The 17,249-nt window shown below is 37.9% G+C and overlaps 1 protein-coding gene across 2 annotated transcripts; it reads left to right on the top strand.

Moving 5' to 3' along the window:
• Positions 1 to 1,474: 1,474 nt before the first annotated feature.
• LOC146685556 (tumor necrosis factor alpha-induced protein 2-like) lies at positions 1,475 to 14,236 on the top strand. 2 transcript variants are annotated; one of them, XM_085440542.1, is made up of 13 exons: positions 1,475 to 1,516; positions 2,049 to 2,132; positions 2,231 to 2,876; positions 3,130 to 3,241; positions 3,449 to 3,571; positions 7,131 to 7,225; positions 7,341 to 7,433; positions 7,536 to 7,662; positions 7,759 to 7,878; positions 7,974 to 8,129; positions 8,670 to 8,791; positions 9,669 to 9,815; positions 14,181 to 14,236. In XM_085440542.1, exons 2-13 carry the CDS (start codon positions 2,102 to 2,104, stop codon positions 14,185 to 14,187), a joined length of 1,779 nt encoding a protein of 592 aa, XP_085296668.1. In that variant the 5' UTR covers positions 1,475 to 1,516; positions 2,049 to 2,101; the 3' UTR covers positions 14,188 to 14,236. The 2 variants fall into 2 exon arrangements, with proteins under 2 accessions (XP_085296668.1, XP_085296669.1); XM_085440543.1 differs by lacking the exon at positions 14,181 to 14,236 and having other exon boundaries at positions 9,669 to 10,304.
• The last annotated feature ends 3,013 nt before the right edge of the window (positions 14,237 to 17,249 follow it).

Genomic DNA, 17,249 nt, shown 5'->3' with positions numbered 1-17,249 from the left:
CTTTTCTGAATAGTTTCTGGGATACTTAGAACTCGAATTGCACTGCTGGAAATAGTTTATTTTGATGCACCTGCTGTTTTCTTTGCAAATTTGCATCATAGGATTGTTTTTCGTTTTTCCTGCAGTATATAAAAATTGCTGTATCTCCAAAATAAAACTATGAAGACACTCAAAATAAATTTCCTGTTGTTGTAAACTATTTTTTGCAACTTTTTTGTATTTAAAGTTTTGAGGGATAAACCTCTTAAATTTCTCCAAGTAGAAATATATGTTTAAAAAAAAAAAAAAAAAAAAAAAAAATTTCAATTTTTTTTGTAGTTTATTGCACTTTTTTGCAATTAATGTAGTTACTATGGACTTAATACATACATATTATTAAAATATGGGATATAACAGTTGTATTGATGTATAGCAACTTGAAATGCTCCCACAAATGGCACTACAGCATGTAAAAAAATAATATAAGCTCTGGCGGACTTGGTTCTATGGTAGGTCTTAAAGGGTTAAATAAATATCGTCAAATAATCGAGATCTCAATTTCAGTGAAAATAATTGTGATTATCATTTTTGCCATAATCGAGCAGCCCTAGTGTTTTGGTTTCCCAGGGTTTAGTTGTGTTCCCTCTGCTTGGTGTCATCCATGCCTGTGTATTCCCTTTTGTGTAGTAAGGTCTCTGTGTTTAGTTCGCGTTTCTTAGTCTGTCTTTGCGTGTATGTGTTCCTGTTTTACTTTGAAGGTCCCTGTCTGATGTCAGTGTGTTCAGTTTACATCTCCCTGCCTCGTCAGTTGTGATTTCTCCCAGGTGTGTTTCCCTCCTGTCTCCCATCCCCTGATTACTGCTGTGTGTATTTAAGCCCTGTGTGTTTCGTCTTTCTGTGTATTTCCCTGTACCTCCCTGCATATCTGTTTCTGGTTAGTTTCTGTTAGTTTTTCCCAGTTTAGGTTTTCTTAGTTTCAGGTTCATCCTCGCCATCCCTGTTGTATCCACTTTTGGTTAAATGAACTCACTTGCACCAGCGCTGCTGCATTTTGGGTCCGGCTTGCCCCGGCATCCCGTGACAATTATGATATGTTAAATGTAAAAATTCTCCTTTTAAGAGGTTCGCTTATTGAACTAGTAAGGAATCATCTACATCTGATATGTCTGAGAAATTATCTTGCATGAAAACCCCCATCACACTGAAGAGGTTCTCCTGGATGGCCCGGGAACAGCTCAGCGCCCTGTACTGGAAGAGCTGGGGGGAGAGGTCTGGGTGTATCTGTGTAGACTGCTGCCCTCTGTCCTAATGCTAAAAACAGCACTGCTTTCTCTCTGTGTGTGTGTGTGTGTGTGTGTGTGTGTGTGTGTGTGTGTGTGTGTGCGCGCGCGCTTTGGAAGGGGAGGGATTGCATGTGTGGCTCTGTGGGTCTCTGTGAAATTTCCCTACATAGCCCGAGCAGGAGGAGCTTGTCTCGTTAGGCATAAAAGCTCACAGCAGCTGCAGTTACTTTCAAAGCAGTGACTGTGAAGCTTATGTGAGTAGAATCTGAATGAATTTTTTGATATATATAATGTGGATAGTTTGTTTGGCCACAAATACTTTTTACAGAATTACTTTGGCGTATTGTTGTAATTCGATTGGATGATGTCAGTAGTTTTCTTTGTGTTAGGGCTGATGTTGTTTATGTCTCATTTTTAAATGTGTTGTTCTGTAAAAAGTGTTTTTCTGGGGGGGGGGGTTGTCTTCTTTCGTGCATGAAACATTGCAGTTTTTTGTTATTGTGTTTTGTTTTGTTTTTTTTTGTTTTTTTTTATCATGTAGTTAAGTTACGGTGCTGGTGATAATTGTGGGATTTATAAAGCGGAAATCATTGTATTTATTTATTGAAAATTTAAAAATAGTAATGCCTGTATTGCAGATTTATGGTTTAATCTATTTTTTTGTTATTTCACAGTCATGATGTGCACAAGGCTAAAATGATTAGTTTATGGCAATCATAGAAAAAAGTTATATTAAGACAGAGAAAGTAGGGTTTTTTTAACTTACTGATTTTTTTTTTTTTGCAGATTTCTCAGCACCTTTCTTGGTCTTTTGGTCACTTTTTACTACCTGGAGAAGAATGCGGACCTGGTCGGGTTCATCCACAACAGGCATAACCATCTCCATTTCTTCTAGAAGTAATAAACACCTTGTTTTAGGAGAAATGTGAACTGATTGAAAATTATTGATCTTCTTTTTTGTCCACCAGTGAATCCTACTTTTGAGGGATACCTTGAAAGACAATACCTGTTTGAAGCCACTCAACAACTGATCAAGAGGGAGAAACATCTGTTTGGAGAGAAAACAGAGGCTGATGGACTCAAAGATCACGAGGAAGCAGTAAAAAAGCTTGCTGCAGACCATAAAGCCCTTGAAGAGCATGTATGGCAGATTCTGCAGAAGAGTCTTTCTCTCAGCACTGAGGAAGAGGTGTCTGCTTTGACATCTGCGGTGAAAGCCATCAACCTTGAGGAAGAGCAGGACCAGCTGTGGAGACAAACATGCCGGACGACACCAGCCTGGAGGCCCAAGAAGTGGAAGGAGCACCATGACAAAGTGCTTCATGAATTAGTGTATAGTCGTTTGGAGAACCCATCGAGCCCCACTGGTGATCAGGTGAACCAGTCGCCTATCCGAGCAGACGTCCAGTCCATGGGCAGGCAGCTGAAGGAGGACCTGCAGTGGGTGGTGGAGGTTGTGAAGAACTGCTACCCACCAGAGATGGACATCTGTAACTTTTATGCAAGAGAGTACCATCAAACTTTCAGCGCAAGACTCAAAAAGATTGCAGACTTTGCTCTGGATGACAAGGACTGCAGCTTCCTCCTGCGATGGGTGAAGGAGTTTTATCCAGAGTAAGCCACCAGTTCAATTATTGTTTGAAGCAGCATCTTTCTGTGACTAAACATGATGATGTCTGTCAGTGTGAGGTCCTTCATTGTTTTTAGAAGAATAAATACCTGAGCAATTACAGATAGTGAATAATAATACAAATGTAACAGCTAATTTCTTGTTTTCTTAATGTGCAAAATAAAATGCCATTTTTGTAGACTAAACACAACTTGGGTTGTTTATAGAAACTCATGTGTTATCTGCTCTGTGTACCAGAATCCTTGAAAAACCTGAGCTGGCCAGTAATATCAATACTGAAGCGCTGGGAAACCTGCTTCCTGACGAGTTACTGAAACCTCTGGAGGAGCAGTACCTCAGCAAACAACAGGTAACACAGTGTATCTGAGGCGTGTATCCAGTTAATCAGTATGGTCATTGCAGGGCTTAAAGTGAGATGTGCAAGACAAGCATCAAAGAGTTGTTGGTTTAATTTTTTTGAACATAATATTGTAGATGTAATTATTACTGTCAGTAATTAAATCTTTACACATGAAAGCGGTTTAATAGTGGCAGCTGTGTGTTGTTGTGTGTTTAGAGCGACCTGATGATTTATATTGGCCGAGTATTGGATGAAGCAAAGAAAGAGTGGGATCAAGGAAAGGAGCCGAGAAGAGATGATGGTTGCTACGTCAGTCCTGTGGCCTATGATGTCATCCAGGTAGAGTTGCTGCAACAAAATAAAATGAAAGAGGCTGAAATCGATGCTTTTATAAAAATGTATTAATATAAATTGAAAGGTGTCACTTGTGGTGGCCAACTTCAAGGATTCTTATAGTGAGTCACAGTGTTGGTCAAGTTACTTGAAAAAAGTCATCAGTAAGTAATTACTGATTACTTCCCCAAAAAGTAATCCTGTTACTTTACTGATTACTTATTTTTCAAAAGTAATTAGTTACTTAGAATTGGGCTGAAAGATCTATCGCTTTATCACCTATTCAGGTTGTAAATCATGTTTTTAAAAAGTAACTACTTTCTGCCTAATCCATCATACAAAATGTAATCAAATGGAAAAGTCTCTTTTTAAAATTTGTCTTATTAGTTTTAATCTTTTAACTTCATGCATCAAGCAAAAATTAAATTATATGCAACTTTCTCTGACTGGAAGAAATTAGTTTAACATTTAAACCTATTTTCTGCACATTCCTGCACATAAGATAAAATAGGTTTTTGTGTTTACACTCAGTCTTTCAAATAGATGCAATTAAAACACAGAAGAAAATAAATAAAATCAAAGACTAGCGGTCCTGTTGCTCTATTTTCACCTGTAAAGCAGGAGTTGGGTAGGCGGAGGTTTACCCTGGTGCAGGTGTGCTGGAGCAGTCAGTGGAAGAATCCGCGAGTTTTTGAATTTCCCATTCCCTGGTAGCGTACTCTGTGATTGTTCGGAAGTTAGGGGGGGTTTTTTCGCTGTAAAAAGAAGTTTTCTTCCCACGCAGTGAACAGCGGACACTAATGTTTTTGTCACTTTTTACGGAATCAAACGCTTTAAACGCTGCACGCTCATACTCTCTCCTGAACTCGATATATTACTGTCACTACCCGATCCGTACCCGAAACCTGATCGGTACCGCGTATGCTCAAATCTTATGTCACTTCCTCTCTTTGCCAACATTGCCACATTTAATATATTTGAGTGACACGGTTAGCGCCCAGTTAGCTCATAGCATTTCTCAACAGCTCTGCCTCATTTTTGACAGCCCGGGACATTTAAACAACGTATAATCCGTATATAAACAAATTCATGCTTTTCTCCTTAACAGAGTGCGTCCCCCGATTGAACAACAGCGCCGTAAAATAAGAATGGTGCCTAATTGCAGACTTAATAATACTGACTTAGTAGGGGTGCAACGATATTCATATCGATATTGAACCGTTCGATACAGTGCTTTCGGTTCGGTACGCATATGTATCGAACAATACAACATTTGTAATTTATTTTAACAACTTTCCTTCTGACGATGCTGTCTGTGTGGAGCGCTCAGTGAATCTGCGTTCGACTACTCCGCCTAGGCTGCACTGTCGAGCGCAGATCCACTGAGCGCTCCACACAGACAGCATAGACAGAAGGAAGAGCGCAGGGCACCTCCCCCACCCTCATTCAGATCTGCCGTTTGGAATTATTTTGGTTTTCATGTGACGTATGACCCTGAAGGTAAGCGAGTCATGGACTAAAGTAAAACAGTATGTTGGATGTGCCACGCAATGCTCAATTACATGGGTGGGAACTAGTGTGTTAGCGCAGTTAGCTCGTTAACGTGTTGGCCGTCTAGCCCCATGCACGGGGCGATCGGCGGTAGCTCGTTAACGGAGATTTGCCGTGTTGTGGCGTTAAGGTCATTTCAACGAGATTAACCTGAAAGCACTAGTGGGAACACAACGAATATGACTGCACATTTACCCCGACATCATCCTAGTGCAAAGACAAAAACAACAAGCATGCTACTAACTTTAGCCGAGTCATTTAGACAGCTGTTAGCACATGATTCTCCTTATGCTGCTGAGAATATAGCCCAGAAGAAGCGGATAGTATAGCTTTTATTTTGGAAAGAGACATTTCTCTGTAATAAACTCTCTTTTCCAAAGTTGAGTGATTCCTCAATCAGATACAGGGCTTGCAATATCGCTAGCCCAACGTCCCGGGGCTAGCGATTTTTTTTTTCAGTCGGGCTACCAAAATCTATCTCTGCCCTATTGTAGGAAGGAAAAATATATGTCAATGCTTTTGCATTCTTTCGGAAATGTAGCTGGGTAATTATGTCATTGGCATCGGTGAGCCACTGTCAATATGTGACATATTGAAGTCGCGTTTGAATTTGCGCTTGTTTTTTTGCTTTCACTTTGCAATCGTGCGAACTGTGTATAGAGAGCGACAGCACTGATTGGTGAGTGATGATAATTTGCGCACCAATTCCTCTGACATCGTCTTATTAATCGTTAGCTTACTATGCAAACATGACAAGTGAAATCTCCCGCAGCAAGCTTAAACATGTGAGAGGTTGATCGCGCAGAGAATCGCTGAGCTTATGTGAGTGCGTGTGTAAAAGCAGCAGGATATATATTTTAGTTCTGCTGAGCCAAATAAGACAGGTCAGGGTGAAGAAGTGACAGCCAAAGAAAAGCTTACCACAAAACGGAGAAGTTATGACAAATCAGACTATAAGGCAAAAAGAAAGTGCAGCTTTATGGTTTCATGGACAAAAGAATTTCTGTGGCTGCAATATGATGAGCTAAATAACCAGGGCTGCACATAAGTGGTCCGCAGGTGCGCATTCGCTGTCAAAATAAAAAACACGCACAAGGGTTAGGGTTAAATTTAAAAACTGTACTTTTGAGTTAAAATATATATTTATAATTTTAATAAATGACAAATTAAAAAGGCATGAACATTTTTTTTGTATCGAAAAAATATCGAACCGTGACACCAAAGTATTGAACCGAACCGTGAATTTTGTGTATCGTTGCACCCCTATGACTTAGTAATATGTCACGTGAAGATTCATCAGCCAGATTAAGTGTTTACTGACAATTGACAGTGATAGCGGACATCATCCTCACTGTTCCAACAATCCTCTCTACACAGAAAAGCATAAACACACTCGACTATCACTAAATCACTTAGTGCTGTTGAGAAATGCTATGAGCTAACTGGGCGCTAACCATGTCACTCAAATACATTAACTGTCGCAATATTTGCAAAGAAAGGAAGTGACGTAAGATTTGTGCATGCGGGGTACCGATCGGGTTTCTGGTACGGATCGGGTAGCGACAGTGACAATTACTCATTCTTGATCTGCACACAGCTGTTGCCACGATCGTGGCGCTCGCTTCCGTCATTGTCATGAGACGCTCACAAAAAAATCATGGTTTTAGTAACGCAGTAATGCAGCGTGCTTACGGTAAAGTAACAGTAATCTAATTACCTTTTTTGCAATAGTAATCCCTTACTTTACTCGTTACTTGAAAAAAGTAATCGGATTACAGTAACACGCATTACTGCCCATCTCCGGTGAGTCATGCATTTGTTGACTTCTAATTGTTGACCATGACGAGAGGCTTTGGATACATTGCTATGAACTGTGCAATAAAAATTGTTGTGGTGAAAAAATGACATAACATTGTTACTTTAACTGGATCTGAAAATGATGGAAGTGCATTGCTGTGTAAAGTGCTTTGGGAACTTAAAACTGCCACTGATTTGTCAATACATTTGTCTTCAGTTTATCAACGGCATCGTGACATCAGCACATATAACTGTAAGAGACCGACACAAGGCCCAGGAAATAACATCCAACCTGACAGACTTCATGCAGAGGTAACAAGGCTTCACAAGGCTGTCTTTTAAATATTTAAATTTGAAAATACATTTTAGTTTTATGTTTGGTAATAACAAGATGATAAAAGTGAAAGCTGTTCTTAATCTTTTGCAGGTATCAAAAATTTCACAAAGACGTCATTAAGCAGAACAAACCGCACAGCAAAGCTTTCATAAAGGCAAACCTCAGCTGTGTCAAAGAGTTCAGGTATGTTTCTGATCCAGTTAGATGGAAATTCAGATTTTCCCTTCATCATAACAGGCGAATACGTCACTGTGAGCTAATGTGTCCTGTGTGGTCTGTCTAAAGGGACTTCCTTATCATGGAGAGCCATCTATTCCCAGAGGATGTGCGGGAAAACTGTTTGCGAGGTCTGACTGAGATGAAACAGTCTGCCCACACTTATTTATTAACCCCTGTGCACAAGATCCTCAAAGTAAGTTCTTTAAAACAGATTTAGAGGCAGTTTTTCTTCATTTCAGCTATCATCTTTGGAGATCAACAAAATGCCTTACATTTGTTCCCCACACAGCCACACTACCAGAAGGTGGGAACCAGTGACTGGCTGAAGAAGAACACATTTGAGAAGCTGCTGAACAGCACTGAAGACGAGCTTCAAGAACTTCAGGGTTCGACTCAATCCTGTCATCAGGTAGAAACATGACCGCGTGAAACTTTGCTATGAAGCCATTATTACCAACTTTTAAATCAATGGACAAAAAATGTTTTTTTGTTACTTACATTCAGGAGCTGATTGGTCAGCTTCAGCAGGAAATGACAGTAGAATATGTCCGGAGGCTCCTGAAAGGAGAGGTCAAACTGAAGGACAAGGATCGTCAGCTGAAGGCTTACATGACTGTGAAAGAAAATGCAGAGAGACTGCACGAGCTGTTTGCCAGAATGGTGAGACTTACCTTCATTCCACACTTTAGCTGTGACACAAATAAAATCAATCAAGCACAAACACTGATTGTTTGACAGGGTGAAACAACCTTAGTCACAAATTCAGCTAACAATAATAAAAGAACCATTGACGGGCTATATTAAAGTTTTGAAATTTATCCTCTTACTTTTGTTTTACTTTCGAAGTGAAGAAAAAGAAAAATCAGTAAGAAATAGAAAAAAGACATTTGTCAATAGATATTGGATCTGGAATGGTGAGAGGACAAGGAGTTACAATTATGAGACAGGGATTATAATATTATTAAATGGAACAAGATCCTTTGCCACTTGCAGTACAAGATTTTTGGTAAGAATTGGAGCAAAATTCCAGTTTGTTTAACTGAAATAATTTAGATTCACAGTTACTGCCCAGCTAGCTGGAAGTTCCAGTGCAATAGCTCCTGAAGGAAAAGCATCATTATTTCCAAAAACAGCAGCTATGCTGATTACAGTTTGGGGAAACTTGCAGACTAAACTAACGTCACTGATTTGTCTTCACAGGGATCCAAACAAGACTGGTTAAAGGAAATCCTGACCAAGATTGCAGAAGTGCTAAAACTCCAAGATATTCCTGCCATACAGATGCAAATTGTTTCAGTGGGATCTGCTTATCCCGACCTCAGGTAAACAGGAAGCTGACTGAGCGAAACATCTTAATTGGTATCAGATATATCTTGTGAGCAGGATGAGCTACATTCATGGGAACTAACATTAGCTGAAAGTAGATGTGCTGCCTTTATATTTTACATTACCAGTCTCACTGATAGTGCACTGAAACAGAGAACTAAATAAAACATGCTGGCATGAGAGAAGCAGCAGCAGCTGTGAGTAGATGAAGTCAATAATGCTGTTAATTAGAGTTAAATGAAAGATTTCTTCCACCAGAAAACCAAACGGTCTAGTTTTGGTTTTATTTCTAACCTTAAAGAAAAAGGAAGAAGGGAACCAGGAGACATAAACACTGCTCTTGATAGCACTCATATATGTTTATGCTGAATAAGAGTTTTATGGAAGAGTTATTTGGTAAAAATAGTTCATATTCGGAGAGTCACATGCATTTGAAGCACGGATCCATTTCAGTAAGAGCTCCACCTATTGTCAGATTTCCAACAGAGGTGGACTGAGACCTTTTCCATCTCCCCTCTTCTCAGCAATTCAAAGAGGTTTGGTGATGTGCTAATGACAGCTGCTAGAGTTTGCAGGAAGGATGTGTGTCAGGGGCAGAAAACTGGCTACACACAGAAAAAGACATAACATGTCAATGAAAACAAGTCTTGACGGGATCAGTGAAGTTATAACTTCTGCTGTTATTCTTATGTTGAAAGTGAAATAAAACATTGCAGATTCTATTTAGCTAAAAAAAAAATGCTCAAACTCATTTCTTTATATTTTTTTCTTTTCCATGTCAAATGTGGCAGCTTTCACATGACAATCCTTTTTTCACAGTCTCTGACTTTACGTCACTTTTTTAAAACCCTTTCTTCTTTCTGTCACCAACAGTGAAAAACATGTTTCGGCTCTGCTCAAACTCAAGACAAACATCTCCAAAGCCGACAGGAAAATCGTCAAAACCACTCTGTCAGACACACTGAAGGAGAGCCGTGCTGATCCTGGAACCCGGAAGTTTTTCTCCAAAATTAAAGTGAGGTGAGCCGCACATTTGCTTCTTAGAGTATCACTGACTGAGAGTTTGGTTGCAGAGCAGCAATATTATCGTGTATTATATTGTGTTACAGTCTATCTCTGTAAAGACATACAGAGTGAATGCCAGGGAAAAACCTTCAGATGCTACTTAGACTGAAATCCCTATTATACGCAGACTCGGTGATGGTGAATGCTTGCTGTAGTTACTGTATGTTATTGTATACATAAGCTAGATTTTACATTCATGCTGGCAATTTTTGTGCATTTCATAGAAACTGTGAATAAGTATGCAAGAGTCTGTTTTTACACACTTACAAACAGGTCAGTGCCGTTCTATTATATGTCGTTTTGTTTAAAAACTACAATGATATTAAAGTCTAGTTTTTTCATAAGTTGTATTTTATGCTATATTGTATTACAGAGAATTATACATGTCTCATGTACATAAATAGATGTAAGTTGAGTTTTTTTTTAATAAATGTGCAAAAACCAGCTCAATTTGTTTTTACTGTTTACTCTGTTTAGTAGATGATCCACATGTAAACTGACTGTAGGGTTTATAGTATGTGGAAAAAACAGCAATAGTACTGGCAACAGACAGGGAATGGAGTTACAGTTAATGTCTATAATAAGCAGTGTTGGACAAGTTACTTTGAAAAAGTAATTGTGTGGATGCTTTAAGCATCCACACTATCCGGTTGTTCAGTCTGACGTCACTAGCCGTGTCTGGGTCTAAACTCCGCTGCAGGTCCACATATCAAACGATCACTGTGGCATTACTGAGAGTTGAAAAACTGTCTAAAGTCTTTCATCTTTAATAAAATGATCAGCGTTCTGCTCTACCAGGTGTAACAATTGAGTTTAACATCCAGGCATCCATGAAAACGGAATTTATGACATTTAACGGAGTTAGAAGTTAGCAGGGAGTTAGCTCGCTAGCTTCTATCTAAATACAATATAGCATGTCTTGACTGCGGGGTTTTGGAAACAAGTTAAAACGTACAGCTTTCTTATCACTTCCAGCATAAATGAAGACAGAAAACTAAACAGCAGTGACGTTTGTAGGGTTACTGAAGTTGGGCTAGCTGGTATATAATGTGCTACGTGACCGCTAGCGACATAGCTATGTTAGCATAATATAAACAAGCTAACTTTTTTTCCCACTCGATAAAAGTTAACGTGAGTGTTCTCGGTGGTCAGAAACAAATGTAATCGCATGGCAGGATGCTGTAAAAGGACCAAACTTCAGCCAGGAGAACAACTGAGATAATCCATCCACAATACGAGGTTAGTCATTCATATACTGCTGCATGGGCTGGGCTGTAGTTACATCCTAAGGTTTTAAAAACTGAGCTTAAATAAATGATTAGCGGTAATAAAAGCCGAGGGAGGTCAACAGTGATCACTGACTGTTTTAGGAGCTTTTTGAGATTAAATAGAAGAAAATACATAACATTAAACATGTTAACAACACAAAAGCCATATTAAACGCAGACTACTTTAGACCCGGAAGTAGGATTCGTCGCGTCAACACTGAACAACCGGATTGAGTTCCTCTTGGGACTTCCGTACACTTTTTGGCACTTAACTACTTCCACAATTTTCAGCCGATTTACACCGTTCAAATTTTAAACTATTCTGCTATTTCTGCTAATGTGTGCTATGTCTTTTGGTATTTTTCACTATTATACTTTTTAAAATATTAAGCTTAATTTGTCCCATTGAAATGAATGGGAAACTTCTGCAATTCTGCTAAAATTTGCTTGTTTCTGAAACTTAACTACTTCCTCATATTTTCACGTAGAACAACCATTCAAACTTTAAAATGTTCTCAAATTATGGGGCTATTCAGGTATAAATCAGCTTTTTCAAATCTTTTACCGTTTTACTTTTATGCCTCTTAAAGTTTTCAGTTGCAAAATTGTGATTTTTTTTCACAAAATACATGCGTTGTTATGGTTGCTATGCACTTGGCTTCCAGTGTGCCACTGAAGGATTTGCAGTCTTCTCTTCATGTCCGAACAACTTCTTGCTACTTGCTCAATTTTCACTCAACTTCCACAAATTATACATCAAAACGTGGGTATTTTTGCTGGCTTTCCGAAAATGTCACTATCATTGTTGTGGGATTTATAGAATTTTGGCAAATCTCCTCAGACCAACACAAAGTCGCAAAACTCTCCATAGAAAGTCAATGGAGAGCTTGTTCAAAATCACCGCTTGATTTCTGTAATGAGAGGCATATTCCAATCGTCATATTTCCTTAACGAAGCAAAGTTAAGATATAAGGCTTGTCCCAGTATATCTTCAGACACTCCTGACGCTCACAATTCAAGAATTATTTTCTCACCTATTACCGTTCTGAAATGAATTGGACTTGTTTGAGGGTAGGAAATTCGTCCTTCGCTCAGATTTCTTCAGATTTCAAACTCTGGAAATGAACCACTTTTTTTCTCTCGTCATATCTTTTTAATGGATTTCCACAGAGACCTGAAAATTTCCATGACTGTTCACCAAAGTCTGCTGTCTCTTACGGTGAAAGAATGATATTGATACTCTAAATAGATTTAGAGTTAGAAAGCGTTGTTTGAGGGCAAGTCAAGGCAGTTTTTGCTTTGCTCTACTCAGTTATGGTGCATTAGAAGTCAAATATCTTTAATAATTCATATTTTAATGATAAATTGTCAACACTTTAAGATTCCCCCATCTCTTCTGAACAAAACGGTGTAAGAATGACCGTTCTAGCCCCTACGGTTAGGAAATTATGGTCATTTGTTTGAGGGGAGTCGTCATTATGAGAAATAGACTGCAAAAATCCTGTCTCTGTGCTGCGTGTGTGCACCTGTTTTGGCGGGAAAAAGTACACAGCCTCTGTGGATTCAAATTTAGCAGCTCCCAGGCTGCTTGACTGAAAACTTGCTTCTCTCTCCCTGTGTGTGTGCATGAGAGAGAGAGAGAGAGAGAGAGAGAGACACCCTGTTTAGGGCAGCATCTCATTGTTGGAAAAAATATAATATATTCAGACTGGTTGACTGGCATAGACCCTCTGTTATGGGCAGAAATCTGTGCCATCAGAAACTGAATTTGAATAAGTTAAATTTGAATTTGAATTGCTCAGATTGAATCTGAATTGTAACTTGAATAAATGCTTTTGAAAACCGAATTTGAATTAGTCTCATTTGAAATTGAATTTATGGTTTGAAAATGAATTGATTTGCTTTGAAACTGCATTTTATCCTTTAAAAATTCAGCTCTCGAATAATTTCAGTTTCACTTCTCACCATTCAGTTTCAGTTCTACAATTCAATTTCAGTTCCAAAATTCAGTTTTTTGGAACTTACATCGGGTTCCGGTTCAAGCGCAGATTAATAGAACTACGTTTTACTAGCGGACCGAAAGTGTTACTGACGGGAATCTACAGCATCTTTAGCTGAATTAAGACTTCAGAAGTCATTCGTCATGTCGAATGACCAGCGGATGAACTCTCAGGTTGGTAATAAATGTATTACATGTATAAGAACAAGCGTCATGTTAACAAATGATAGCCGTACAGTAACTGTTATGCTTATTGTAGCTGCTAGCTAAAAACGCTAATTTAGCGTAGTTTGCCCTGAATTCAGCTTTGACAACAAATATGATCGACTGTTTCTAGTAGAATTCCAAAGTTGTCATCTTGGACCCTCTCAGAGTACCCCCTCTGTATGCTTGCAGAGACCCCTACAGTAGGGAAACATGCAAAACGGTGTCCAAACCTTTGTATTTTAGCTTTATTTATGTCTTACACAGCATCCCAACTCTTTAGCTAACTTAATAACTTTAGCTAAAGTGAATAGTTAGTCTAATTCATTAGTGCAGCATTACTGGGTCACCTCTGTTTGAAGTGATATAATGTGATATACAACTATCACTGTTTAACTACCATAATAATTCTACTTAGATTTTTTATTTTTAAACATACTGCTCCATTAATATGTTCGACAGGCTGAAGTTGTCGGGTCACCTCCTAAATCGACCATCTGTTACAGGTGTTTTGTGCCAGAAATGGAGTGTCCACTGAAGACTGAAGATACTGAATCTCTACGCCTTGCCATCCATCCCTCTTGTGCCTTCATCTAGACAAGAGACAAACTTAACCACTCTCATATGCTCTGTACCTACATCACCTTCCCTGACAGTCGTAGCTTGGCTCATCTGAGGGTGAAATTATAAGAATGTGTTATTTTGCAAAGTGCTCTCTAGGGTTCCTAAATAAAATATGGCATTGAGGTCTTTTGAATTAATCCCTTCTTCTGAAATATAAGAACCTCTCCTGGTTTTAATGGCACTTTGGATTTCCTTACTTTCTGTTCCACTCCCAACCCCAAATAGATGCTGACAAGCTGCCACAGTAACATGGAAGAGGGAAAGACGTTGGAAAGGACTACTACAAATAAACCTAATGCCTAACAATGTAAAATAAGAACAATAATAAAGATAAGATGAAGTAACAAGTTTTTAGTTTTCTGTTTATTCCAAATGATCATCCAGATGTCTGTGACATGTGATGACAAACACCATAATGGAAGGCCTTAGTCATCACATGCTTAAACTCATATATTTTTGCATATGCTGAACAGGCAGTCAGACATGCTGTAACTGTGGGGTAGAAAACAGCATAAACACCATACGGCAGGGGTCTCAAACTCCAGTCCTCGAGGGCATGGAAAAGTTGCATGACACTGGCCCTTGAGGACTGGAGTTTGAGACCCCTGTCATATGGAATATGACAGGTGTGGTTGAACTGCATGAAGACTCTGAAGCTTCTCTTCTCTTCTGGCAGGACAGGAATGTGGCCTTGTCCTGTGAGCCACAGTAAGGATGTACTTAGAGTAGAACTGGACTGTCACCGGCCTCAGGCTCTTCACCCTTTTCAAAGACAAAGCAGTCATTTAGATAAAATATTAGATATTGTTTACCTGTAAATGCACAAAGAGAATTTAGAAATGTAATTATTGTTAAGAGTGAATAAGCACTGATAGTGTAATCTACAGCTGTGGCCAAACGCTTAGAGAATGAGAAGTGTTGTTTGCTTATTTACAAAGTTTGCTGTTTCAGTGATAGTTGTATATCACATTATATCACTTCAAACAGAGGTGATCCAGTAATGCTGCACTAATGAATTAGACTAACTATTCACTTTAGCTAAAGTTATTAAGTTAGCTAAAGAGTTGGGATGCTGTGTAAGACATAAATAAAGCTAAAACACAAAGGTTTGGACACCGTTTTGCATGTTTCCCTACTGTAGGGGTCTCTGCAAGCATACAGAGGGGCACTCTGAGAGGGTCCAAGATGACAACTTTGGAATTCTACTAGAAACAGTCGATCACATTTGTTGTCAAAGCTGAATTCAGGGCAAACTACGCTAAATTAGCGTTTTTAGCTAACAGCTACAATAAGCATAACAGTTACTGTACGGCTATCATTTGTTAACATGACACTTGTTCTTATACATGTAATACATTTATTACCAACCTGAGAGTTTATCCGCTGGTCATTCGACATGACGAATGACTTCTGAAGTCTTAATTCAGCTAAAGATGCTGTAGATTCCCGTCAGTAACACTTTCAGTCCGCTAGTAAAACGTAGTTCTATTAATCTGCGCTTGAACCGGAACCGGATGTAAGTTCCAAAAAACTGAATTTTGGAACTGAAATTGAATTGTAGAACTGAAACTGAATGGTGAGAAGTGAAACTGAAATTATTCGAGAGCTGAATTTTTAAAGGATAAAATGCAGTTTCAAAGCAAATCAATTCATTTTCAAAATATAAAATTCAATTTCAATTTAGTGATGATCATTTTCAAACCATAAATTCAATTTCAAATGAGACTAATTCAAATTCGGTTTTCAAAAGCATTTATTCAAGTTACAATTCAGATTCAGTCTGAGCAATTCAAATTCAAATTTAACTTATTCAAATTCAGTTTCTGATGGCACAGATTTCTGCCCATACTCCGTGTGTCTCTCTCTCTGTGCATTTGTGTATACATATTTGATTTTGTGTGTATCTGTTGGCTGTTCCTTCTTGTTTTTTAAATTTATTTTTATTTCTTTATTTTTTTTTTTCACAGGTGAATAACAATTAGTTTTGAGGGAACTTAACCATGTTCCGTTTTTTTTTTTTTTTCAGCTTGTCATCTTACATTTTCCAGTATTTTCACTTAAGTTATTACTATTCTGTTCAATCATAGTATTTGTTCTAAATCATTGTTATTATGCTATATTGTAGTATTTCTGCTAAATCATACTATTTCTACTATATTATATTTTTCTTTCTAAATATAGCATTTCTGCTATATAATTGTATTTCTGCTATGTTATAATATTTGTGCTAAACCAGAGTATTTGTGCTGAAACATGGTATTTCTGCCAAATTATAGTATTTCTGTCAAATTATAGTATTTGTGCTGAAACATAGTATTGATTTAAAATTACAATATTCATAGTTCATCACAGTGTCTCTGGTAAATCACAGTATTTCTGCTATGTTGTACTATTTTTCTAAATCATAGTGTTTCTGTAATGCTTAAGTATTTTTGGCTAAATACATTCTTTCTGTTATCTTATACTATTTCTCCTAAATTCTTGTATTTTTGAGAAGTTATCATGTTTCTGGTAAGTTACAATATTTCTGCTAAGTTCTGGTATGCTATTGTATTTCTGCCAAGTATTATGTTTCCTCTAAGATATTGCAGTTCTGCTAAGTTATTCCATTTTAGCAAAGTTCCTTTGCTTCTGCAAAGTTTTTACAATTTCTGCAACTTTTCAGCTTTTTCAGCTAGTTTTTGCAGACAGCTTCAGCTTTAAAGCATCCACACTGCATTTTCGCAGGAAATGCAAATTTTTCTAGTTATAGTTACTAGGTACTTCAAAAAAAGTAACTGAGTTGGTAACCGAGTTAGAATATTCTAAAAGTAATTAATTACTTGAAAAGTAACTATTGCGTTAGTTTAAAAAAAAATGTTTAACCCTCTGGGGTCCAGGGTGTAATTGGCAATTTTTAACTACTTTTGATATTTCCTCTACATTTCACCTTTAAATACTGTTTACTTTGCCTTGTTTGGTATCATCCTTTTCAGCACAACCTCACATGTCTGAATTTACAGTCATGTTTTCATTTTGACATACTGTATTAACACAATTGATCTAAAATGAAACAAAAACCATAAAATCTGAGTAGAAAGTTATATTTTTAATGTAACAACCACAAACATGGTTAATGAATCATATTTCATAACTTTAAATGCAATATAAATGGTCAATTTTAAAATCCTATGCACACTTTTTGCAAACACCAAAGCTGTTTGCAGCCATTTACCTTTTACCCCTTTTAAATTAACCACTTCAAACTATTTATATAACAATCAGCTGCATTCAATAAGATGCCACACAAATTAT

The sequence above is a fragment of the Copadichromis virginalis genome, linkage group LG19 (assembly GCF_057382275.1).
Source record: "Copadichromis virginalis isolate Kocher_CV1m ecotype Utaka linkage group LG19, C_Virginalis_male_GT1.1, whole genome shotgun sequence".
Lineage (NCBI taxonomy): Eukaryota > Metazoa > Chordata > Actinopteri > Cichliformes > Cichlidae > Copadichromis > Copadichromis virginalis.
Note: the sequence above shows the minus strand (reverse complement) of the source record. Positions and strands in the feature narration are given on the sequence as shown.

Coding starts and splice junctions, on each gene's coding strand:
- LOC146685556 (XM_085440542.1), top strand. CDS start 2,102: ATGCGGACCTGGTCGGGTTCATCCACAACAG. Junction 3,242..3,448: donor AGTACCTCAGCAAACAACAG/GTAACACAGTGT, acceptor TTGTGTGTTTAG/AGCGACCTGATGATTTATAT. Junction 3,572..7,130: donor TGGCCTATGATGTCATCCAG/GTAGAGTTGCTG, acceptor ATTTGTCTTCAG/TTTATCAACGGCATCGTGAC.